Below are 26323 nucleotides of genomic sequence, written 5' to 3' on the forward strand. Positions count from 1 at the left end.
AATTTTTTTTCTTCTAATTTTGATGAGAAGACTTTAGATTTATTCATTTGGGTTGACTGTGTGTGAAGAAAAAGCAGCCTGTATTCAACTTATTTCCTAAGTAACTTTTGCATACTTTGATTTTCTTTCAATTGGATTTGGAGAGTTCAGAGTACCCATTGGAATTAAACCTTTAGGTATGGAAGCAGAATGAATCATAAAGGTAAAATATTTTTTCTGCAAAGATGAATGTTGGTCACTTTATAATTGAAATACATACTTGAACTTATAATAGCCCTTTATAATTTTACCATGTGTTCTCGGTCAAGCATGCTATTGGAATCTTACAAAGGGCTTGCTAAAACAAACAAACAAAAAGCTTGGATTGTTATCCCTACTTTACAGAAGAGAAAACCGAAGTTTTGACGGGTAAAGCGACTTGCCCTGGTTCACCTGCCTCAGGGGTGGAATCAAATCAAGTGCTTTTGAGTGTAGATTTAATAGACTAAGCTGCTTCTCATCATAGAATCTTGTGACTGACTGAATCAAACAACAGCTTTCATACTGATCTGAGGAAGTGAAGTTTGTGAATGTCTAACGTCCCGCAAAGATGACAAGCATTTGTTAGAATTAAGGTAGTATATCCAGGAGAGAATTGTAGCTGAGGTCATCACTGCAGTTATGTTTCTTCTTGGAACTTAAAGTTGTTATGAGTAATTCAGAGTGGAGATGGGCTAATATCTTTCTTTCAGGAAGAGTATGATTTAACATACAGATTTAGGAAAGGTTAAGTAACCCGAAAATTTAAACCCTGCAACTGTTTTGGCGCAAATTGTCACAGTGCTACCATTTCCTCTCTCAGTATTTTGTTTTAACCTTAAATGTCAAAAAGAAACACATCGGCTTCTGGTAATGATTTCTCAGAATGACACAGCTGTTCAGTGTGTAGATTTCATGCATGGCATGTAAACTAATTGTTTTAAATACTCAAATGTGTTGGAACATTTTTTTAATTTCCCAATTCCTTTTCAATTAGTGTAAAGAAAATTTGTAGCAGTTAGAGAAGAGTCTCTTTTTTTCCATCTTTATGATAGTGTTGGAATGAAATTCAAATTGAGAAAAATGCAAAAAAATGTTATATTTTCACCCATTAAGTGGTTAACTCTAGTAGCAAATGCATGAGTGTGAGTGAATGTGTGTGCATGTGGGGTGCGTGTGCATCTTTTTAAATACGCCCTCTGCATATCTACTCTGCTATTTGTTTTAGGGTGAATAGGACATTGATCTAGTCAAGTTCTTGCCTTCAGGTAGCCCAGTGGTTTGAATGATGAGCAATAATTCAAAGCATCATCTTGAATTGTCCTAAAATTCACCACCCCCTTAATTTTTTTACATAAGCTAGCAGTCACAAAATACTTTCCTTTATCTTTTTAAAAGTTTCTCTTAGTTTTCAGTGGACCCTGACCAAATCATTCACAGATAATTGAATTTCTCTCCTCAATAACCCAATTTATGTGAAGAATCACATAAAAAGTAATTAACTATTGAGCTGTTAACTCTTGACATTTTATTTGAAAATATCACCAGAAATATTTTCCCCAAGGACAGGAATATGTAGGCAGAAAAATGAATTGACCTTGCATTATAAAACCAAAGAATGCTCCAGGATCAACAGCCAAACCAGGCTTTCTCCACATCAGCCTTCTGCAAAACCAAGCCCTCTAATTAATAGCTCCTGGCCTCAGTACAACAACTGAAATTGAGATGGGCTTGATTTTTTTTTAAACATAAGATGGAGGATAAAAGAGAAAATGAGGTAATTTCTAATTTTCAAAATGCCACACAATAGGTCAATGTTACATCTTAATGTGTGTGTTGTCTATTTTAAATCAAATTAATAAATGATTTAAAAAAGTATTCTGAACAGTTCATTTATTCCATGACTGGGAGCTTGTGATTAGCAGCTGAGATGTGAAGTTACTACATTAGCTAATATAATTTATGGCATCTGTTTTGTGGAATATTTGAAAGAGTGTTAGTTTGTATCGTGTGGATGGAAACCAGACAATGCAGCTCACAGGAAACAAAGGAATATTAAGTGTAATTAGTAGTATAATAACCTAAACAAATTTATGCATCTCAGTCTATTTCATAAAGCTTATGTCTAATTCAGTCAGTATCACTTATCTATTCTTTGTAGATTACTGTAGGAATTCAGGAAAAGAGCATTTAAAGTAATAAAATGGGAGTTGTAAAGTCAAGAAGCTTTAAACTAGTTGGTAGGAAAAATAATCTGTTGATAAAATAAAAAAGTAAAAGCTGATTATTATGTAAAATGAATACTCAATTATTTGTGGATTTTCTAAATGAAAGGATGAACATTAATTCATTCACTCATTTAAGTCATTCAAAAATCATTTACTTCCTACCCATTAAGTGCCAGACACTGTGCTTGTGTTAACAATATAATAACAAATAAGGGTGAGCTGGAGGTATTAGCTATAAGGGATTTGTAAACTTGCAGGGGAAGAAAGGTGATTAATCATTGTGTAATAACATGTTATTATAAATTGAATTAAGTGGGGTAAATTATTAAAAAAAACACTTTGAGAAGTAAGTGAAACCAAACTGTATTTTGTAGGTAGGAGATAGATGGATTGCCATGAAAAGAGAAAGCATGTCGGTTGGAGGAAGTCAGTGAATCATATTTCACTGAGGTCAAAATATTTAGCTTGGTTGGAGTTGGGGCAGTGGGTAGGTATAAAAGAGACAATTAGGCGAATGAGCTGCAAAGGGGTTAATGAGTTGAGGGTCAAGTGGCATTACTGGGAATCATTTCTTTACTAAGACTTCTCTCCTCTTTCTTTAAGCAATGATGTGTGAAGTGATGCCCACGATTAATGAGGACACCCCAATGAGCCAAAGGGGGTCCCAAAGCAGTGGCTCAGACTCAGACTCCCATTTTGAGCAGCTGATGGTGAATATGCTAGATGAAAGGGATCGTCTTCTAGACACCCTTCGGGAGACCCAAGAAAGCCTCTCCCTTGCCCAGCAAAGACTGCAGGATGTCATCTATGACAGAGATTCGCTCCAGAGACAGCTCAATTCAGCCCTGCCACAGGTATGCTCCCCGGTAGCATTCCTCTTACAAGTGAAAATGTGATAAGACTTAAATAAGTGTTGCTTTATTCCCATTCTTATAATTGCTTTTCCCCTTAGGGTATATGACATGCATATATGCTAAGATATGCATGTCATATATGCACATATGATGAGAAAAACTTAAGAATAGATAATTAGTTTACATAAAACCTTGCCTCAAACAAAATTGTAGAAGCATAAGTTCCTATTTAGTCTTTCTCTTGAAAAGTTTATCTTTTTTTTTTGGTGGGGGTAGAAACCACCTGTTGACCAGCTTTAATCACCAGAATGTGGGAACGGTTAGTTTTCTCTTTCTTACTTTTTAAACATTATTATGACACTTGGAAATATGTATTTTACATTTTTAGTTGTGTAGTCTGTCTTTGGAAGTGATAGTAGTTTGGAAGTCTACTGTCCAAGATTTTTTATTTGTCTTTCTTTAACAATGTCTAACACCTGCTCAAAATTTCTTGGACTTATTGACATATTACCCTCTCTTCTCACAAAACATTTCAACCAGTTTCTTTTGTTAAAAAATATTTTAGAAATTGAAGAAAAGGCAGAAGTTAAGCTTCATAAGCAAAATTGTTAGTTACTTCTTAATGTATTTTTGTCAAGCATCTTATTTTATAGAAACAAATAGAATGTTTTAAGATTTCCAGCTTATTTATATACAAAGCTAATAATGAGAGTCAATTTTCTTATTTGAGAATAGCATAATTATGTTTATTTTAGGTACAAGAAAAAGCATAGAATATCAATGAGATTTTTAATAATTAGCCCCCAATAAAATATATATTTTTTTAAACGCAAGTTTGATTGGCCCCCTACTTACAAGACAGATTAGTAAATGTTGAAGAGTTGACCTCTCTCCACGAAGTTATGTCTTATAGCAAATATCTTTTCATAAATATTGAAAATTATATAATCAAAGATGATAAAATTCTAAACCCAGCTGTAGTATTACGTTGCAGTGTAATATTGAGACAGTTATGACTATCAGAATGGGATGGATCACCTAGAACCTTCTGTCACATCCCCATTAGTAATCCCATAACCTTATGTGGATAACTCCTATCCCAGTCCTTTTCATTTTCAGTACGTTTGTCTTGTATTGAGATGTAATGTTTCCAGTAACTCTCATCTGTTGGTACACTAGTGTGTTTAATCACACAGAATGTGATTCATTTCAAAAGATAACTATCTTGTCTTCACCAAGAATATATTTTTCAAGTTAGACATTTCAGTCTTTGCGGTTGTTCTTCGTAAAGTGATTTCTAGGATGATGATCATCATACCTACTCTTCTTAGGATTATTTGAGTTGGTTAATGCTTTTGTTAAAGTGTGGTCCTGGAACCACCCACACTGTTCATTATCTTCTTTGACAAGCATAGAATGGGGCAATCATTTCTTTTTCTGGACAGAGTGTTTCATTAAGAAGCCCAGAATTGTATTATATGTGGGGGCAAGTTCAACATCCTTTAAGTATGTATTGGGACAGCAGTCAACTGAAGTTTATAATTGAGTTGCATAAATGCTGTGTGTTCCTATTTTCCCTACACTCCTCCTAGAAGTTGACTCTTTGGTCCTAAGTGTAAGACTATACATGCATCCTTCCTACAGTTATCTTTTTATATCTTATTCAAGCCTGATGCTATCAATTTGGGATCCTAATGCCATCAAACTGATTCTAAGAATAATTTGGGTTTTTAATTTTTTTCTCTAAATGTAAAAAAAAATGGATGACTATTTCATAAAAATGTTGTAAAAATAAGGTACTAGAACCAGATACTGGGGGAAAAAGGAGAAAACTGAAAGTGTTTTTATACGTAACTATATTGTGTAGATATATCTCTTCTTAAAGGTACAAGAATGAAAACATTTTAATTCTAGAAATTCAGTTGTATTGAAAATTATTTATATTGCTATCTAACTGTAATGCTATCTAAAATTTTAAAGTTTGAATTTTAATTACACTGGTGCATAATCTCTTATTCAAACTCCTTGGGGCCAGTCGTGTTTTAGAGATCAGAATTTTCCCGATTTTTCTATATGTATACGATGTGTACTATGCAAACACTCCTCTAGCTGGATTCTGGGCAACACTCTATAATTATACACTTCCATATTTCTGAAAAGAATTCTATCAATATTCCTACTTCCTGGAAAAAAATAAAGACTATAAATGGTTTCTTGTTAGTACAGATCTGGTTTTGCGACCAATCAATTTTGCAACATACAGTACAAATAAAATATCACTTTTCTGAGTTTGGGTTTTATAATTATAGATTAGGGACTATGAGCCTGTACATTTAGATGGATATGGTTTCAACCTCGTTTACAAATACTTTGATACATTTTTTCCAATATTTATTTGTATTTTACTATTACAAATATTTGTATCTCTAGCAATCCACAGGTCTTTAAAGATATTTATGGTCCTGTCATTTTTTTAAAGAAAGTATTTAATAACCTAATCTGTAACTTTAGGGCTATAAGTTTTCTGTATGTAATAGAGGAATGTTTTTCTTTAATTGGTATCTTTGAATTATTTTGAATACTTTGTAAGCAATGTACCTGCATTGTTTGGCAGCATCGCGTTTGATATTTAGCTGGAAGAAGAAAATGAGAACCATAAATGTGAGTTTTGAGGCAGAAAAAAAGCACGCAAAATTGAAAACTACAATAAGATGAAAATGAAATTTGTTTTAGCAAACACAGTATAGAATTCAAAAGCAGAATCAAACTTTATGACACTGTGTTGTCATTGCCTTTACAGTTCTTTCAGGGTGTTGGTGATTTGCTATAGCCACTTTCTATCTTGTCATTCCTTTATGAACAGAGGTAGTGATGGTTTTAACAATCCTAACCATGTACAGTACTCTGTAGTCATAGTGCTGCATTTTTCATTAAGTGATTGTGTGTAACTGTGTTTAAAGAGTCCTGATAATTCCACATCTCTAGGCCTGGTGTTTCTAAGCTATACACTTAATTTTCTTCCTTTCCAATACACAGATCCAGTTTCATGTTCCACAGAATATCAGATTCAATATCCTCCAAACTCAGTCATCATCTGCCTCCCACTTCCCACCCAAACCTGCTCTAACTCCTCACCCAGACGCCCAAGAGTCTTCATGGATGATGCTCTCTCCCTCATCTCTGAATTCAGTCATCATTGGACCATACTGTTTTTCTCTCTTAAATAATTATCAGATCTCTCTATTCTTTTCTGTTGTTTGTCACCTAGCCCTGAACAACTTCTTTGCTCTATCTCCTATGATGTCTACTTTTGTAAACGTGACACTTTGTATGTTTGAATAATACTGGGGGTCCTGAAAGACTTCATGCTATTCCAGTCTTATTTCCTTCATGCGTATTCCTCTCTGCCCTTATGATCTTCCTCAGTACCTTTGACTGACTCACTTCTAATCCTAGCCAAGACTTTATCTCTTCTGGGAAGCCTTCTCTGAACTCCCAAGTTACATGTCCTCTGTGTTCTTTACCATTATCATTTATCATATTATCATTAAATTATCTATTTATGTGCCTGTTTCCCAACATAGACTATAAGTTCCTTGAGAACAGGAGCAAATCTTAATCATCCACAACCCTCTAGACCAGCTGAGTACCAGGTTCATAGTAAGGGCTTTTAAAGTAAAAACAGAACTAAAGTTATATGTATTTTGATATAGAAAGAACAAAAAACTTGAAATAGGGAGGTCTGGTTTGTATTGTGTCTCTATTATACATTTTCCATGACCATATACATTGGTCAGGACTTCAGATTTCCATGCTACAAAAATTGGTTAACACTAATCCCTCACAGGGTAGTTTGTGATGATTAAAGAAAATAATACAAGTAAAAACTAATTTATAAAGCATTAAATATGGAAATTCTTGCATTTATTTTATCCAGAATGCTGAAAGATAAATTCATTTCTATATATGTATATCAATGAGCATTAGAGCAATTTGCAAGGAATATTGATAAAATAAATAGCCTTTTAACATTTTGGAAAACAGGGCAAATATTGAGAGTCTTCTGTGTATTATTAAATGGTTACATATGTTTGTAAAGGAGATAGACAAAAAAAGGAAGATAGTTTGGTTCCCAGAGAACTTAGGGAATAGTTAGAGTTCTTTGAAAAAAATATATAAATGGACTCAAATTAATATTGTACCAGAAGACTATAGGAGTACTGAAAGTATTTGAGCTATAATATCGATATGTGATTAACTGCAGAAAGTTTCATGTAAAAAGTGATTTAGAGAGATAATTTTAAGAAAAGGTTGGAAAGGATGAAAGGGCGTTCTGTGAGGCGCAGTAGAGTTGTGCAGGTGGGAGCCTGCTCCAGGACATGTCGGGGACTGAAATCCAGCCTATGTTCCGCTTTCCAGGCTAGGCTTGGGGTTTCTAATTTGCATAAAGGAGACAGATGAGCTAGCAGTATCTCTATTTTTTTAAAAAAGAAAAAGAAGTAGGAATTAAATAAGGACAATAACAGATTTGTCTATTGGAAGATAGGAGTTAAGTTTTGTATAGTGGCAGTGGAGGAGTGTGGCCTGTCAATATGTGTGGTGAAAGCTAAGGACAAAAGTTTGTATGCAACATAATTGGTAGAATTTTGAGTGAACTGGCAACATAATAAGGTCATAATGATGGAATATTATTCTGCCCTTTGATTTAGGAAAGATTACATAATACATGTGTATCAGTTATCTGTTGCTAAAATCTATCTAACAAAACAGAAAACCTTGATGTCATGCAAAATAATGAGTTTATGGAATTCAGCTGATCTTGACTTTTATTGGTTGATCTTGGCTGAGCTCATTAATGTAGCTGTTAGCTGAAGTTTGGCTCAGTCAGCTGTATGTTAACTGGCTATTATCAGATCTAGGATGGCCTTAGCTGGACAAACTGGGACCACTCAGCTGTGTGCATGTGTCTAATCCTGCAATGGGTTAGCCCTGGCAGGTTTTCATAGTCATGGCAGAGGAATAAGAGCAAAGCAGAAACAAGCAAGTGCTTTTTAAGCTTCTGCTTGGGTGTTTTTTTTTTTTTTTTTTTTTTGGTAATATCCCCTGGCCAAGCCCAAGGCAGAGTGGAAAGTGATACAAAATTACAAGGAAGGATGCAGCATAGGTATCATCAATGCAACTGATCTACCACAAATATATGCTAAAAGAGCCAGTTAGTCATTATTATGTTAGGGAAGGCTTATTGTGACGATGTAATAGTTCCGTGAGGTGTGGGAATTTGGGATATGATTGTGAACCTGGAAACTAAGAAAGACAGTCAAAATGTAAAGAATACGGAGGAGAAAGAATGGGCATAGACTGGTAATGAACTGAATGGCCAGGGTTTTGGATTTGAGTCAGATCTGAATTTGAGTAGGAGTTCTTCCACTTATTAGCTGAGAGATCCCTGGTAAGTAACTTGATTTCTCTGAAACTCTCTCTCTCTAATCGAACGGAGGAGGTGATTTCTCTCCTAGGAGAGGCTAAAAGGAAGTATGTATATGTGCTTCAGAAACCCTGAACATTATAAAATATCAGGTGGTATTTTTCATAAATTGGAATGTGCTGGTATGCACTGTGATGAGGAATTAAATTAAAAGAGGCTACTTGTGGAGGAGAGAAATACGTTTACATTCTGACATTTTAAAATGCAAAATATTTAAATGAAACTTATAGAGAGTGACAGAAGTCACTTTTATTCTGGAAGCAGACTACCTGGGTGTCTTTTTGGCTTGCTACTTACTAGCTCAATAACTTTGGTCCAAGTAGTTAATTCAGATGATGATAGAACCTGCCTCATAGAATTATTATGAGAAATAAATGAGCTGGAACACGTCAAACGATCAATTCAATGCCTCACAGATAGTACATGCTCAATACATGTTAAATGCGGCTATTGATGCTGTTATTATTACCATAGATATTATCATCATTATCCTTAGCCAGCCTTAACTGCACAATTTTACTGGGTAATAATGAATACTAGCACAAATTGAAAGCACTAAAAATCCTTAGTCTCTGCAATCTTTATCAAATTTTGGAGGTCCTTTGATTGATCTTTTTCAAAAAAATATCTCTTAACTACACTCTCTTAAATGGTTTTCCAAAATTCTCCACTTATTTAATGGGCAGTCTCACATGTCCCTTGATTAAGTCAAACAACATACATTCCTCTTGTGCTCAGAAGATAACATCTAGGTTGAGCTCCTTCCTTTTCAGTGAAACCTGATGCCACCACGCTAAGCGTTTCATCCCTTGCTCCTATCAAAGAGAAAGATGCTGCATCTTTTGTTACCCCTATTGTGATTATTCCATTTTCTTAATGTGCTTTTCTTTCTTCCAGTTAGTTGATTTTCCCCCTGGCGAAATGAAATGGTATTCACCTGCAGCCTTTATTTCTCATTGTTTATATCTCTTTATTTCTATCTCTTTTCTTTTTTAACCCTTATAATTAGGTTTCTATTATCACCATTCTCCTAAAAACACACTCATGTAGATTTAGGAGCTACTCCTGTATATGCCACCAATGGATACATATTTTATAAATCTAGGGGTCCTCTTTCGTTCTTCATGTACCTTAGCATCTCTGTGCCAAGCAATGCTATTAATTATTTCAGTTTGAAATTCCCATGTCCTTAATTCTCCATAACCATTCCTTTCCTAGGCTACTAGGTATGTTTTCCTTCAATACTTATTCTTTTCCCACATACCCCTATACACTTATTTACATCCATACTTGTCTGTATTTACTTATGTTCTCCAATCTTAAGCATTGCCTTTCCTGCTTAAGATTAATACTTCCCTCTAAATCTTTGAACTCCCCTTTCTCCTCTCCTCCTTTGATTGTTTTTTTCTCTGTCTTGAGTGTCTTCCATTCATTGCTCTCTCTTATTTCAACTTGCTTTTTTGTACCATGTTCAAATCTATTCCTTAAAAGTAAGATGATGACAAATACAATACCAACAAAAGAGTCCCTTAACACTGTATCTCTGCTTAGCTACCAATCAATCTTTTCTTTTCTTTTCTTTTCAGTTTATTTCCCAACGGCTCTCTTCTCACTGTCTCAGTTTCTTCATCTTCTGTTCTCTCTGAGCAACTGCTGTCTAGCTTTCCCTCTAACTCCCTGCTCTGAATGGTGTCACCAGTAACCAACTGATGAACACAGTAGTAAATGAATTTTGTTTTATTAAAATTCACTGCAAAATTTGACATTGTGATTGCTCCCTTCTCAAAAAACAAAACAAACACCTTACTTTCGTAACTTATATGACACCACACTGTCTTGGTTTTTAAATCTTTTTGAGTTTTTCCTCCCAATTTTTTTCTTTGGGCAACTCCTCATCTAGTTATTCCTTAAATGTTAAATAATAAAGACAAGATGAATAATAGTGATAGCTAACATATCTGAACAGTCCCACTATGCTAGGAAATGTTTTTCTAAGTTTCCAGATACTAAGATGAGAGTCTTTTTGTCTTCCTGTTTGAGGAGAGGCTCAGTGAGGTGCAAGACCTTATTTGCAGGAGGTGCTAAAATATAGTCCAACTACTAAGTCCAACATTAGCGCAAAGTCCATTTTAAGACTCTACAAAAGTTGAGGTGGTAAAGCTAGAAGACAGACAGAATTGTTTTGGAGAGCTATTGGTTTGCTGTGCATAAATCTACTATTCCATGTATGAGGGAAGGAGTGATTCCCATTCAGCTTAGCCAAGTGAGAGGGGCTTCAGGGAAAATGTTGAGTTTGATGTGTTGCCTTCAGAGACTGAGGGATATAGATTCTGAAGTCTAAAAGCTGAAGCTGTGGCTGGAGATGCCCTTGCCTCTATGGAATATTAAAGAGTTGCATGACGGCAAGCTACAAGTCCTCCAATGTCAAAACAAAGGTTGGTGATTTTTTGAACAGCAAACGGGGTCCTCAGAAGGGGAGCTTGCTTAGGGTTATCTTTGTGTAAACCCACAGAATAAGTAGATTGTCAGAACCCCAGGTTCCCAGGGAGTAAATAATGAGAGACAAATTTGAGGATTGATTCCAGAGAAGAGACTGAGAGCAAGTCAATTAAAAGTGAGGAGGAACAGACAGAGGGATTCTTTGAGAAAGCCATAAACCCACCCCAGGAGAGGAAGGGTCATTGATGGTATCTTTGCCATTCAGAAAGCCCTGAATATGGATGACAAGCGGGTCAGCCACATATACTGTGATCCTTCTCCCCTATTTCGCCTTCCCAGGCCCCGACTCTGGAGGGGTCAAAAAAACTGTTGCTGTGAGTGGAGGGTGTCACAGCAAAGAAAGACCACAAGGCCCCCATCCTCTAATGCAGACTTTAAAGCTTGGGACAAGCCTGAAGTGAGTGCAAAGGGGGAAGATTTAGGTTGGAGAGGAGCTTAGGGCTTTGTACATAACACAGTCCTATATTGAACTAGAATTATGAAACAGACTTTTAAAATCCAAAACAAAAGAGCAGATTGTTTATTTTCTAAGCATGAGCAGAAAAACTAAGATTTCTGCCTGAAATTTCATTTGGGGTTCATTTCTTCACCTGAGGGAATCAGAGGAGATATAATAATGTTGATTTCTGAATCCAGCTCCTTTATTAAACTGATTAGGTGTATCATCTCAATTAATCCTCAGAACATTCCAATGAGGTCATTATTATTATTATTCTCCTTTTAGAGATGATAAAACCAAGGCACAAAGAGGTTAAGTAACTTGTTTAACACCACATAGTTGATAAGTGGCACCAGGATTCCATTGTTTTACTCTGAGCCATCTCCTTCATCTTACTATGTTCATCTAGATTTAAAGAAGTATTAAACTTCTCTGGAAACCTTTATGAGACATGGGCCAGTGAAAGCATTTCTCATGACTACTTTTAAGTTCTAAGACAAACAAAATTATTTGTCAATCTTATATCAAACTAATTTTCCTGGATTCTGATTACCTATGATTCCCCCTTTAATGCCCACTTTTAGGGTAATATGCTTCAATTAAAATATATAGATTTTGGCTCAAAATTTGTTATCTATTTTTTGAGAGTTTATAAATGCATTTATGTTTCGGTTGCTTACAGTAGATCATTAATTGACCAAGTTAAAAAAAATATGGTGATTATTAATTTGAAAGTTTTTCATGATAAAAGTCTTGCCTAATGATCTATTTCTAAGATAAAGTAAATAAATCAGTTACAAATAATAGCAAGATTATTTTATCTTTGTTAATTTTGTATATTTGAAACATTATTTAACAATACTTATAAAAATGTTATTTAAAAAATTCTATTAGCCAGTTGCCTGATCTACTGTGCCATCAGAATACCATCCTATAAGCTGTTTTCAATCTGTAAAAAATAATCCATGGCAGTTGACATTACTTGAGTTAGAAGAAACTTAGCTATTAGAATCTTTTTAGTAGGAAAGATTTGACCTCTGAAATCACATTTTTAGTAACATCATTAAGCAAATTTAATTTTTCTTCTAAAAATGTAACTTCATTTTACAGTTCCAAGTCTAAAGTTCTATGCTGGTATAACAACAAGTTTTAATCTTTCCCACTATGATTATAGATTTTCTTTTCTTCTTTTTTTGTGAGGAAGATAAGCCCTGAGCTAACTGCTGCCAATCCTCCTCTTTTTGCTGAGGAAGACTGGCCCTGAGCTCACATCCGTGCCCATCTTCCTCCACTTTATATGTGGGACGCCTTCCACAGCATGGCCTGCCAAGTGGTGCCATGTCTGCACCCAGGATCCGAACCGGTGAACCCCGGGGCCGCTGAAGCGGAGTGTGCAACCTTAACCACTGCACCACCGGGCCAGCCCCGATTATAGATTTTCTATTTCTCCTTGCAATTCTACTAATTTTTGCATGTGTTTTGAGGCTGTTACTAGTTGTATTCAACTATATCATTGTTTTATCTTCATGGCCAATTGAATCTTTATCATCATGAACTGTCCATTTTCCTTCCTAGACGGGCATTTTCTCAAATTCTACTTTGTCTGATTTTAGTAGTATTATAGCAGATTCCTTTTTTGTTAGTCTTTGCACTGTACCCCTTTTACTATCCTTTTACTTCCAACGTCTCTGTGTCTCTGCATGTATTATCCACAAATAGCAAATAGTTTCTGGATTTTATTTTTATGCAGCCTGACAATCTTTCTCTTTTAATTATTTAGTCTCTTTATATTTACTGTAACTGCGTGTATATTTGCGCTTAATCTACTGTCTTACTAAGGGCTATTTTCCCTGTCTCTTTTGTGCTCCTTTTATTAAGCTTTTGTGCTTCCTTTTGAGTTGATTGAATATTTTTTTATCATTCAATTTTCTTCTCTATTATTCTGGCAGGGTTATACTCTTTTGCTATTCTTTTAATAGTTAACATATAAATTGCAATGTATATCCTCAGCCTACCAAAGTGTAATGTTAACGTGTACTTTTCCTGCCTTATATTCCCATGCGTGTGATGTGAAAGATATTATTTTGTAATTTTCTACAGGCAATATTCCTTTAGATTTATTCACACGTTTACGATTTGTGTGACTATTCATTCTTTCTAGGTCTTTAATCTTCCATTTGAGATCATTTTTCTTTTTCCTGAAGAACAGCCTTCAATATTTCCTTTAGTGTAGGTGTGCATATGAGTAATTTCTTAGCTTTGGACTTTCTGAAAACGTCTTTATTTCACCTTTATTCCTGAAGGCTGTTTTCACTGGATACAGAAGTTTAGGTTACTTCTTATTTTCCTTTGGCACTCTTAACCTATCTTTTATTCTGACCTTCATTGTTGCTATTGAGAAGGCAGTTATCAATTTAATTGTTGCCCCTTTGAGGGTAAGTTGTCCTTTTTTAGTTTTTCTTTTGTGGCTTCTTTAAAGTATTATTTTTTAGAAGTTTTACTAAGATGTGCTTAAAATATATTTCTTCTTATTTTTCCTGCTTTGTGTCCATAGGGATTATTGACCTTGTCTTTTATCACCTTGAACACTGTGAGTATAGGTATTCTAAGTCTTTTAGATAACTTCAATATCTGAAACTCCTATGATCTGTTTCTGTGATTTTCTATTGGTATTATCATTCATTCTTATTTTCTTGTCACCTCGTGTGCGTGGTTACTTTTGACTGTGTGGCAGTCATTTTATTTGTAAAATTGTTAGCGGAAGTCATCTTAATTCTAGGATTATGTTATTTTCCTCCAGAGGGAACATCTGTTGGTTTTTGCCAGGTGGCTTAGAAAATAGCAATCCTCAATTACCTGTATTCAAATACTTCCTGGGAAGATTCATCATCCAGGGGTTATTACTTCTAGACTCTTTCAGAGTCTCAACTCCAAATGAGGAAGATTTGTCAGGCCACTCCATCTTGTCAGGACTTGACTCCAATTACTGTCCCTCTAGCCCCCTGAAGCAGGCAATGTGCTGAGCCAGACCCTCTCAAACAAGGGGAGAATCGGACCTAAACGTCTGACACCTAACTTTCCCCTGATCCCAAACTCAATTCTTCACTATCTTTCTTGTTTTATCAGGTGATAAGTGAATCAAAAATAAAAAAAAAAATATCCAACATTTATAGTTTTCTTTATCAACAAGCTGGTCCAAGCTCTACCCTCTGCCATTACTGGAAGCAGAAGTCCATGACCTTCAATGAGTACAATAAATGTAATGAATCAAAAAGACAGCTTAAAGAAATTTCCTTAAAATAAACATACCCATTTCAGTTAACAAAATAAGTAATTATTGGGGACAGCCTGGTGGCGTGGTTAAGTGGTTAAGTTTGTGCACTCTACCTTGGTGGCCCAGGGTTTGTGGGTTCAGATCTCAGATGAGGACCTATATACCACTCATCAGGCCATTCTATGGCAGCGTCCCACATACAAAGTGGAAGAAGAGTGGTGCGGTTGTTAGTTCAGGGCCAGTCTTGCTCAAGCAAAAAGAGGGAGATTGACAACAGATGTTAGCTCAGGGCCATTCTTCCTCACAAAAAAATTAAATAAGTAATTATCTTTCTTAATTCATTTTCTCATGTATTCCTAGTCTTATTATATATTCCTGCTAGGATTCTGGATGTCAGTAACTATTCCAACTGTGTTGAAAAATAATCTTGTTTCCTCCAGCATTTCCTTCTTGAAATAAACCCTCTTCACAGCTGCAAAATTGTCTATTTAAAATGCAAATCTGACTATGCTACTCCCTTTCTTAAAATGCTTCCATGTCCATGAAAAGAAAAACAAAAAAAACCCCAAAACTACTAGAACCAGTAAACTAATTCAGCAAGGTCACAGGACATAAGATGATATAGAAAAATTGATTGTGTTTCTATATAGCATCAAAAAGTAATAAAAATGAAATTAAGAAAACAATTCAATCCACAATAGCATCAAAAATAATAAAATAACTAAGAATATATTTAACAAAATACATGCAAGGCTTTTATACTGAAAACTACAAAATATTAATAAGAAAAATCAAGGAAGATCTAAGATGGACAGACAGTCCATGTTACATGTTTTGGAAGACTCAGAATTATTAAGAGCACACCTATGCACAAATTAATCTGTAGATTGAGCACAAATCCTATCAAAATGTCAGCAGGCTTTTTCATACGAAGTAGAAGGTGATTCTAAAACTTATATGGAAAGGCAAAGGACCCAGATTAAACAAACAATCTTGAAAAATACTAACAAAGTTGGAGGACTTACATTTACTGATTTCATAACTTGTTCTAAAAATGTAGCCATCAAGGTAGCTTAAGGATAAATATAAGGACAGAACAATGGAAAACAATAGATAGTACAAAAAAAACCCCTCAGATTTATGGTCAATTGATTTTTAACAAATATACTAAGACAGTTCAATGTGGGAAAAAAATATTCTTTTCAACAAAGGATGGGGTGATTAGATATTCACATGCAAAAAGATTAATTGAGATCCTTACCATACACCAAAATTAACTCATAATGGCTCAGAGACCTAAAAGTAAGAGAAAAACAGTACACGTTTTGGAAGAAAAAATAGAAAATCTTTGAGATCTTGGATTAGGCAAAGATACACGGCACTAAAAACACAATCATAAAATTCGATAAATTAAAATTTATCAAAATTTAAAAGTTTTATACTTCAAAAGGTACCATTAAGAAAAGGAAAAGACAAACAACTAGGAGGAAATATTTCCAAATCCTTTATCTGATAAAGGATTTGGATTCAGAATATATAAAGAATTCTCACAACTCAATAAGCAGTCAACTCCATTAAAGTGTTGGTAAACAGGAAGTGATGTCAGCATGGCCAAATAATAGTCCCTCAGTCTCATCCCCCCATCAACTACAACAATTTGGCATCCATTCATGGGCAAAGTGCCTTTGTAGGAGCTGTGGATATGGGTTATGTTGGATATGGGATCCAATACCATATGGTAAGGAACCCGGAAGGAGTCTTACCCACCCAGGTGTTGGGTAACAGACATACAGATCTTGACCCCAGCTGTGGACCCTGCAGTGACCCATGAACTGGCTCCAGGCCTCTTGGCTGTGGTCCAGGAGAACACTGTCTTAGACAATCACCCACAATTGAGAGAGGCTTTGTGGAAGTCTAGGTTTTCAGTGGACAAGTTGCAGCACCAACAAAATTGATACAGCCACTATGATGAAGAGTATGGAAGTTCCTCAGGAAAGTAAAAGTAGAACTACCATATGATCCAGCAATCCCTTTCTGGGTATCTGTCCAAAGGAAATCAAATCAGGACCTCGAATATATATCTGCACATCCGTATTCATTGAAGCATTATACACAATAGCCAAGATATGGAAGCAACCTAAGTGTCTGGCAATGGATGAATGGATAAAGAAGATGTGGTATGTATATATACAATGGAATATTATTCATTCATGAGAAAGAAAGAAATTCTGCAATTTGTGACAACATCAAAGGACCTTGAGGGTTAAGTGATATCATGCTAAACGAAATAAGTCAGACAGAGAAAGACAACTACTGTATGCTGTCACTTATATTTGAATCTAAAAAAGTCAAAATCATAGAAATAGACTGTAGAATGGTGATTGCCAGGAGCTAGGGCAGTGGAGAGAATGCAGAAATGTTGCTCATAGGGTACAAATTTCAAGTTATACGATGAAAGATTTCTGGGGATCTAATGTAGAGCATGGTGACTGTAGTCAATAATACTATGTTATATACTTGAAAGCTGCTAAGAGAGAAGATCTAAAATGTTCTCAGCACAAGAGAGAAATGGTAATTATTTGAGGTGATGGAGGTGTTAACTAACCCAACTGTGGTAATCATTTCACAATGTATAAGTGTATAAAATCACAATGTAGTACACCTTAAATCTACAGAATGTTATATGTAAATTATATCTCAATAAAGCTGGCAAAAAAGAGAGAGATTAGCACATTGAAAAAATGGGCAAACAATTTGAATAGACATTTCACCAATGATTGTAACTGGATGTCAATAAGCACATGTAAATACACTCAACACCTTTAGTCATAAGGAATTCCAAATTAAAACCACAATGAGATTACATTTCACACCCAGAAGAATGTTTATAACCGAAAAGATAGCCAATACCAAGTGTTAATGATGTTGTATGCAGAGAACCTAGAACTTCCACAAACAACTAATTGGCATGTACAATTGTACAACTACCATCAGAAACATTTTGGAGGTTTCCTAAAAAATTCAACATAAGTCCCTCTCTTAGAAATCTACCCAAGAAGAATGAAAGCATATGTCCACATACAGCCTGTTCACAAATGTTCATAGCAGCATTATTCATAATAGTCAAAAATGGAAGCAGCACAAATGTCCTTCAACTGGCAAATGGATAAACAAAATAGTGTATATCCATGCAATGAAATGCTGTTCAGCGATATCAATAGCAAACTACTGATACTACAGCATAAATGAAACTAAAGAGCATCACACTAAGTGAAAGAAGGCGGTTACAAAAGATCACATCTTGTATGATTCCATGTATAGGAAATATCTTGAAAAGGCAAAGCTATAGAGACAGAAAGTGGATAAATGGTTGCCTAGGAACAGAGGCAGGAATATGAAGTGGCTGCAGGTGAGCACTAGGGTTCTTTTTGGGGTAATGGAAATATTCTAACATTGTATTGTGGTGATGATTACACAACTCTATAAATTTATTAAAATCATGCATTGTACACTCAAAGCACATGAACTTCATGTTATTTAAATTATTTCTCAATTAAGGTGTTAAAAAAAATACCTTTCCATGGCTCCCAGTCATCTAGAACAGTTTTCACAAACTTGACTGAAAATAGGAATCACTCACAGTGCTCATTGACAATGATATCATCTTCTCTGGACATTTCTATTTCTTTTCTTTCTTTTTTTTTTAGTGAGGAAGATTGGCCATCTGCTGCCAATCCTCCTCTTTTTGCTTGAGGAAGATTGTCCCTGAAGTAACACCCATGCCAATCTTCCTCTATTTTGTATATGGGACGCATCCACAGCGTGGCTTGATGAGCAGTGTCCAAACCCAGGATCTGAAACTGTGAACCCCATGCCACTGAAACGCAGAACATGAACTTCACCACTGTACCACTGGGCTGGCCCCTCGATTTCATATTTTCAACAATCAACTCAGATAATTTATATAATTAGATTTGGAAAACACTAATCTGGAAATAAATTATTAAGCTTCTTACTGTATTTCTAAGGTCTGATCTCTAATCTGCCTGACTCTCCCCAGTCATTTTCTTCTACTTTCTGCCTCATAATTTAAAATACAAGTCTAAACTTCTTACTGATGCTGTCTTGCTCAATGTCATTTCATGTACTTTATTCTCTAAATGCAGTGTAATCTCCGAAAATATAGAGACTTTATCTTAGATGCCTGTTATCTCCGAAAACTACTAATGCATTGCTGAGCCTGGTTTTATCTGCGACTCGCAATTAGATGTTTGAAGAGTTTTGCCTGGGGTTAAAGAGAAACTCAAACTGAGCCCCACAGGCACAGGGAGAGTACCTCCCACTTCCATCACAGTCTTCTCACATTGGGGTGCTCTCTGCACCCTCAAATCAGAAACAGTGGTCACAGGAGACCATGATTTTGCCTAGGACAGAGTAGTGGGACTGGGGAAGAGAAGCAGCATCTGTTGATCATGTCTTGTATTTCCAAGTACTACATTAGTTGACTCCTTCAAATATTTTATTTTATTCTCATAAGCTCCTGAAAGAAACCACTTTAATTCTATTTTATGTATGGTAAGATAAAATCTCAGAAAACTATGTTTTCTACTCTCACATTACTGGTAAGTGTCAGAAGCAGGATTTAAATACAGGTTTCTCTGATTATTTTATTTATCATGGTAAGGACACTTAACACGAGATTTGACCTCTTAAAAAAATCTAAGTGCACAATACAGTCTTGTTAACCATGGGCACAGTGTTGCACAGCAAGTCTCTAGAACTTACTCATCCTGCATAACTGAAACCCTATACCACTGCACCTTTAAAATGGGAACTCTCTTAAAGCACATAAGATTTTAGAGTCAAAGACAGTGAAGAACCATATTAAACACTTGATGCTTACTAGTTATGTTACATTTCTGGAGGACTTATTTAACCTGAACTTTCCTAAAGAAAAAAAAGATTCTTAATAATTATGACTCACTTCAGAACGAGAAATTTATGTATTTCATCATCAAAAACTCAAATATTATGTATATATTCCTACTGTATAGAGAACACAAAGGGATTGTATATTAATTTATGAAATTTCCTTAGTAACAGGTTTGTCAAAAACACAAGATCAGAGATAATTAAGAATTACTTCTAATGCTCTGAGCTGATTTTCAACACAGCTTATGACACGTTTTGCTGATTTTCCAATTTGAGTCACATACTGACCTTGTTCAAATTTGGTCTGTTCTTGGAAGTTGTTTTCTTGTGTTGCTTTTTTTGTGCTTTGCAGAGAATGTTCAGATACCTACACCTACAATTACTTAAAGTTCAACTTAAGTGGATCTTTATCATCTCTTACACTAGGGGAGAGATGCTTTTCTCAAAATTAAAATCAAACTGTACGTAATTTTAAATGCTGCTTTTTCTCAAATAACATATCATGAGCAATTTTTCATGTCATTCATTTTTGTTTCCTTTTTTTTTCTTCTTTGACGTTTCCTTTGCTTTTCTTTGCTTTGGCTTTTGAACTGGGTTTGTTTGCTTTTCTTTCTGCAGTAATGTAGAAATATAAATGATTTGTAATTAAACTAGTAGATCTTGTTTTTCTTTGAGAAAAAAATCACTATCTATATTTCTTTATTTAGCAAAATCAGGAAAAGTAATTGCATCATTTTTTGCACAACCAATAAAGAGGAAGAATTGAACACTTCTCTTTCTTGCTCTTTCACCATACTGAACTTCCACATCTGTGTTAATATAAATTGATATTTATTGTTAGAAATTTTTATGCAATATTTTTACTCCAAGATATGTTGTCTCTAGTTGCATTCAGGATTGCAGTGAAGTGCTCAGTGACTATTAAAACGCCACTCATGTTTAATGTGTTTGAATGTTTGTATCATTCCTGTATACATCATTTGTCCACTTTTATATTTTTAATTTTGATTTCATCCTTTGGCCAGATGGAATGTAATCCTTAAGTAAATTCTCTAAAAAAGGTAGTTGAGTGGGAATATATTTTCTGAATTCTTACATATATGACAGTCTCTATTGACTTTACATATGGTCAAATTCCATTTTATATTCACTTATATTCCTAATATCATTCTATGAGATAGGTTTTAATAATTGACTTTCATCTTTCCATCATACTTTCTTCCCTCAAACTTTTCAGAGCTGCTCTTCACGCACCCTTATACCACTAACTCTTCAGAGCAGTGAGTAGAATCAGTAATAGAAATGATAGCTACTGTCTAAGACCTTGTGTTGCAGACACAGTTCTAAGGACTTTACCATATAATAAACTTAGATTGGAACCACCACAGTATAGCCTGGAGGTACTATTCCCATTTCCCTTTTACAGGTGAGGAAACAGACATGGAGAAGTATTGACTCACCTTCCCCAGTTGCAAAGGTAGTTTATGGCAGAGTTCCAATTTTAACCAAAGTAGTCTAATTTCTGAACTCTCACACTGACCACCACTCTGCACTGACATATTCATATACTGATATACAACTTTTAATACTACTTCACACTTATATATTGTTAAATTAAGTGAAATGTTCTAAAAGGAAAGGTAAAGATTTTTTTCAGATAAGATATTAGCAAAATAAAGCTGTTTTCTAGACACTGAGGTCTCTAGACTCTAGAACTTGATGCACAAAGAAAGGCACTGCCTGCAAAATTTGAGGTTTGGATTTCAAGTTATGTCAACCTATGAACATCTCTGTGCCTCAGGGTCTTCATTTTTGAAGAGTAAATGAGGTCCACATCCATAGCTGAGAAAAATCAGGAAAAGAACTGAACCTTCAGATTCAAGTATTTCACATTGTCATGTGGAAAAATGGAAAGACACACTGGAAGGTTAAAGTTCCAGTCTTGATCCTCCCAGACAGATCAGAGAGAGCCTTCTTTTAACTGCTAGGTTCAGTTAAAAAAAGAAGAAAAGGAGATGAAAGAGAAGAAAGTGTCTTTTGAGCAACCAGCACAGGGCCATCAGAACAGCATCCAAAGCAGGATTTCTGGAGACGAAGACTGAATTTCAGCTGAGCTTTGTGCCGGTGGTGCCACTGACGTTAGCATAGGAAAATGCTGGTAGTTGCTATCAGACTAGCAATACCGGATTGGCAGGAGCCACAGAGATATAGTGGTTTAAGCGAAAAATGTTGATTCTCTTTTGCTATCATTAAAGAGTACCATTTGAGTGCTTAACAATTTCACTGTGCTTTTTTAAAAAAATTTTTTTTGCAGCTGATGGTGTCTATTACTTATCTTAATTATTTATAATCCTAGGGAAACAATGACTATTTTACATTAGAAACTTCTTGGAAGCAAAGCCTGTATGTGATTCAACTTTGAGCATTCCCAACACTGTACATAATCTAGCATGTTGTAACTTTCCTGCAAACTTGTGGTGAAGCAGGGTGGGCAAAAGAAAGTTTCAATAAGTTTAAGAGAAAATGAACTGAGCAGAATTAGAGATTTCAAGTGTAGAGAGATGTTTCAAGGAATCTTGGTGTAAATAGGAAGATACAAATGGGTGGTAGCTGATTGGTAAAGCGGAATCAAGAGAAAGAATTTTTTTTCCAACCCAATAGAATCTCACCATGTGATGTTTTATGCTGATGCATGCTGAAGGCAATAATCTCCATAAATTTGTGATGTATCTTTGTAACTTGGCCATCACTTCCCGGAGTTATGTCTTTGAGGAGCTTGAGAGGGAGGTAGTGGGAATGGCTTCAGTAGGATAATACACAGTTTTTTCTATGATAGTAAATGAGATATTACAGTATGTCAGTAGACGTGCTGGTAGGTGAGCAGACCTGATTAGGGAGCCTGTGACAGTTCTCTGCTGGTTGCTTCAATTTTCTCAGTGCAGTAGGGAGCAAGGGCATCAGTTGAGAGTGAATATGGGGGATAAGCTGGACGTTTGAAGATAGGAGAAGATGTGAAACAGTTTTCTAAGAGAGTGAAAGAAAAACGAATTAAGGTGTAGAGTATGATTGCTAGAAAGCATTCAGGATCCTCTGAAGTTTTGTGATAGTACCTATTATTTACCTGTTACCATTTTTTCTTTTGTGTATCTATGCTTTCTCCTCCTCCTTTTATCTTGATTAGAATACTCGAATTGTTACTTTTTTTTTCTTTTTCTAACACTGAATTTTATTTGGCTTACCAGCTCTATAATATTTTTGTTTCCTTATTCATAAATTTATTTTTCCATCATTTTAAAATAATTTATTCTATTTTCTGTAGGTTATCTTATTCTTTTTATAACTTTATGATTTGATTGTTTAATTCACTTATTTTCAGTTTTTCCTCTCTGTTAATATGAGTATTAAGGCTATTTTTTTTCTGAGAACTTTTTGATATCTCTGCAATAGTTCTGATATATAGTGTTTAAAATACTGTGCAATTTTTAGAAATTAAATTGATTAAATAGTTTTGATTTTTGGTGATGGAATATTTTTGGTTTAGTTTCTAAATGTTATTAGTATTTCTATCTTTAATGCATTGTGATTAGAAAATGTGTTCTCTACTAGTGCAAACTTTCCAATTATTGATTTTTTTGTGTTCTAATATGGTAAAATTTGTATACTTTCTAAGGGAATTTGGGAAAAAACTTTGTTCTATTGTTTTTCAATGTACAGAATTTAATGTATATGTCTTATTATATCATTAAGTTCTTTTATCCTAAAGTCTACTTTGTCTGATATAAGTATGGCAACACCTGCTTTCTTTTGCTTGCCATTTGCTTGGAGTATCATCTTCCATTTCTTTTCTCTGAGCCTATGTTTGTCTTTGAAGCTGAGATGTGTTTCCTGGAGGCAGCATATTGTTGGGTCTTGTTTTTTAATCCATCCCACTACTCTGTGTCTTTTGATTGGAGAATTCAATTCATTTACATTTAAAGTGATTATTGATATATGAGAGCTTAATGCTGCCATCTTATTACTCGTTTTCTGGTTCTTCTGCATTTCCTTTGTTTTTTGTTCCATGTATTTTGGACTACCAGTTAGGCTAGGTAGTTTTCTTTGATGGTTTTCTTAGTTTTCTCCTTACTTGTCATTTGCGTCTCTGTTGTAATTATTTGCTTAGTGATTACCATTAGGTTTGTATAAAAAAATCTTTTAGATGAGATAGTCCATTTTATGATAGCCTCTTATTTTGTTAGACTAAGCCAATTCCATCCATTTTCTCTTCCCCTTCTAAGCTATTATTGCCATATCTTGTTCTATCTTGTGTTGAGTTTGTGGTTAAAATGACAAGATTATGTTTATTTTGATGTTTTCCTTCCCTTTATCTTTAACATTACAATTGTTTACTAACTTGTTCTAATAGACAGCTGCAATTTTCTGATTTTGCCTACCTATTTATCTCCTTGATCAGGGCTTTGTAGCCCCTTTCCTATTTTTTTTTTTTTAGGTATGATGGCCTGCTTGAGGATTTCTTGTAGGGGGGTCTTGTGGCAATGAACTCCCTTAGCTTTTGTTTATCTGGGAAAGTTTTCATTTCTACATCATATCTGAAAGATATTTTTGTTGGATAAACTATTCTTGGCTGAAAGTTTTTGTCTTTCAGAATTTTGAAAATATCATTCCACTCTCTCCTAGACTGTAAGGTTTCTGTTGAGAAATCCACTGAAAGCCTGATAAGGGTTCTTTTGTAGGTTATTTTCTTCTGTCTTGCTGTCCTTAATATTTTTTCTCTGTCATTGAATTTTGCTGGCTTTACTACTATATGCCTTGGAGAAGGCCTCTTTACATTGATATAGTTAGGGGATTTATTGGCTTCTTTCACTTGTATTTCTGGCTCATTCCCCAGTTTTTGGAAGTTCTCAGCTATTATTTCTTTGAACAAGCTTTCTTCTCCTTTTTCCTTCTTTTCTCCCTCTGGAATACCTATAATCCTTATGTTACATTTCCTAATTTAGTCAGATATTTCTCAGAGAATTTCTTTATTTCTGTTTAGTCTTAGTTCTCACTCCTTCTCCTTCTGAAGCATTTCTGTGTCTGTCCTCTAAATTGCTAATTTGGTCCTCCATAATGTCAGCTCCCTTGTTTAAGAAGTCCAGATTTTTCCCTATCTCATCCATTGTGTTTTTCATCTCCAACAGTTCTGATTGGTTCTTCTTATTGTTTCAATCTCTTTTGTGAAGAAGTTCCTGATTTCATTGAGCTGTCTCTCTGTATTTTCTTGTAACTTGTTGAGGTTTTTTATGATAGCCATTTTGAATTCTCTAACATTTAGATTACAAATTTCTGTGCCTTCAGAATTGATTTCTGGGGACTTGTCATTTTCCTTCTGGTCTGGAGATTTAATATATTTTTCCATACTGCTTTAAGATGTGGATTTGTGCCTCCACCTAGTGATAGTCTCTGCTTGCAGCTTCCATCTGCCACCACTGGGTGGGGGTCAGGAGCTTATATTCTGAGCCTGGCTGAATCCTCAGCTCCCTAGCTTCAGCTGCTGAACTACTTTTCTGTCTGTGCAGTGCTCTGGCTGACTGCTGAGCTGGTGCACTGGGCAGTGGGGAGGGGCTGTTCCTTTTGCCCACGCAATCCTGGGGGTGTTCTCGCTGGGCCCTAGCTATCTTGTCTCCTGTGGTGCTAGTTTGATGAAGACACTCTCACGATAGCTTAGTTACCTCTTCATGGGGCTTTCCCACAGGCTGTGAGGAAACTTGGAGAGCAATGGTGTTCCTGCTGAGGGCTGCTCCTCCCCCCTTTCCTCTCAGAGCTATGTGTAGTCCCGGGGTCACTGCAGTTTGGGAGGAAGAGAAAAATCCCCCTTACCTACTTCCACTTCCTCTGGGGAGTCCAGCACCTCCACCTTCAGGCGTATGGCTGTGTGGGTCTCTCAGACACCTTTTGTGTTGTGTGAATGTCCTCTGTTGGTATATGAATATACTTTTAATTGTATCTTAGAGAGAAGAGTCCATGGGGAGAGCTCTCTCTGCCATGATGCTGATGTCATTCACTTTGCAACTTTTTTTGCAAATCTGTCTCAGTTGCCTGCCCACCAATCTGCACTCTAAGTTCTTTTAAGTTGTTATCTAAATTTTGTTCACTTGATCTCACATGAACTGATAAAAAGATGAATTAATTATATAAGAAATTTAATAACAGTTTGTCATTCCTTATAATTACAGAGCTTTCAAGTTATCAGCCGGGCATAACACAATGTCATTTTGAAACTTGGAATAAGTAGAACAATTAACAATAACTATTAACAATGTCAAATATGCTCTTTTAAAGAGGATATTTTACAAATATTTTAATGTTATTTTTAAGATTGTTCAAATTTAGGGATAAACAGTTTAACCAAGTCAAAAGAGGACAGGAAATACTCTGATATGAATCAGTGATATTTTCCATTTTATTTTTCTTAAATTTGCAGATAGCTCCACTACTTAAAATAAGCAAAGTCATAATAGTTTGAAATTCCCTAAAATCTGCTTCAATCTCAGACATTTTAGTTGAGAATTTAGATAAAATTAACAGAAGATATCATTTATAATTTATCTCCTT

General features: G+C 35.2%; 1 protein-coding gene across 1 annotated transcript in view; it reads left to right on the plus strand.

The window, feature by feature from the left end:
* Nucleotides 1–2851: 2851 nt before the first annotated feature.
* Nucleotides 2852–26323, plus strand: part of PPFIA2 (PTPRF interacting protein alpha 2) — a 444237-nt gene continuing 420765 nt past the window's right edge. Inside the window, exon 1 of the mRNA XM_046646383.1 lies at nucleotides 2852–3100. Coding sequence (XP_046502339.1) covers nucleotides 2852–3100 — 249 coding nt within the window. The remainder of the gene's footprint in view (nucleotides 3101–26323) is intronic.

This window comes from Equus quagga, chromosome 19, assembly GCF_021613505.1.
Source record: "Equus quagga isolate Etosha38 chromosome 19, UCLA_HA_Equagga_1.0, whole genome shotgun sequence".
Lineage (NCBI taxonomy): Eukaryota > Metazoa > Chordata > Mammalia > Perissodactyla > Equidae > Equus > Equus quagga.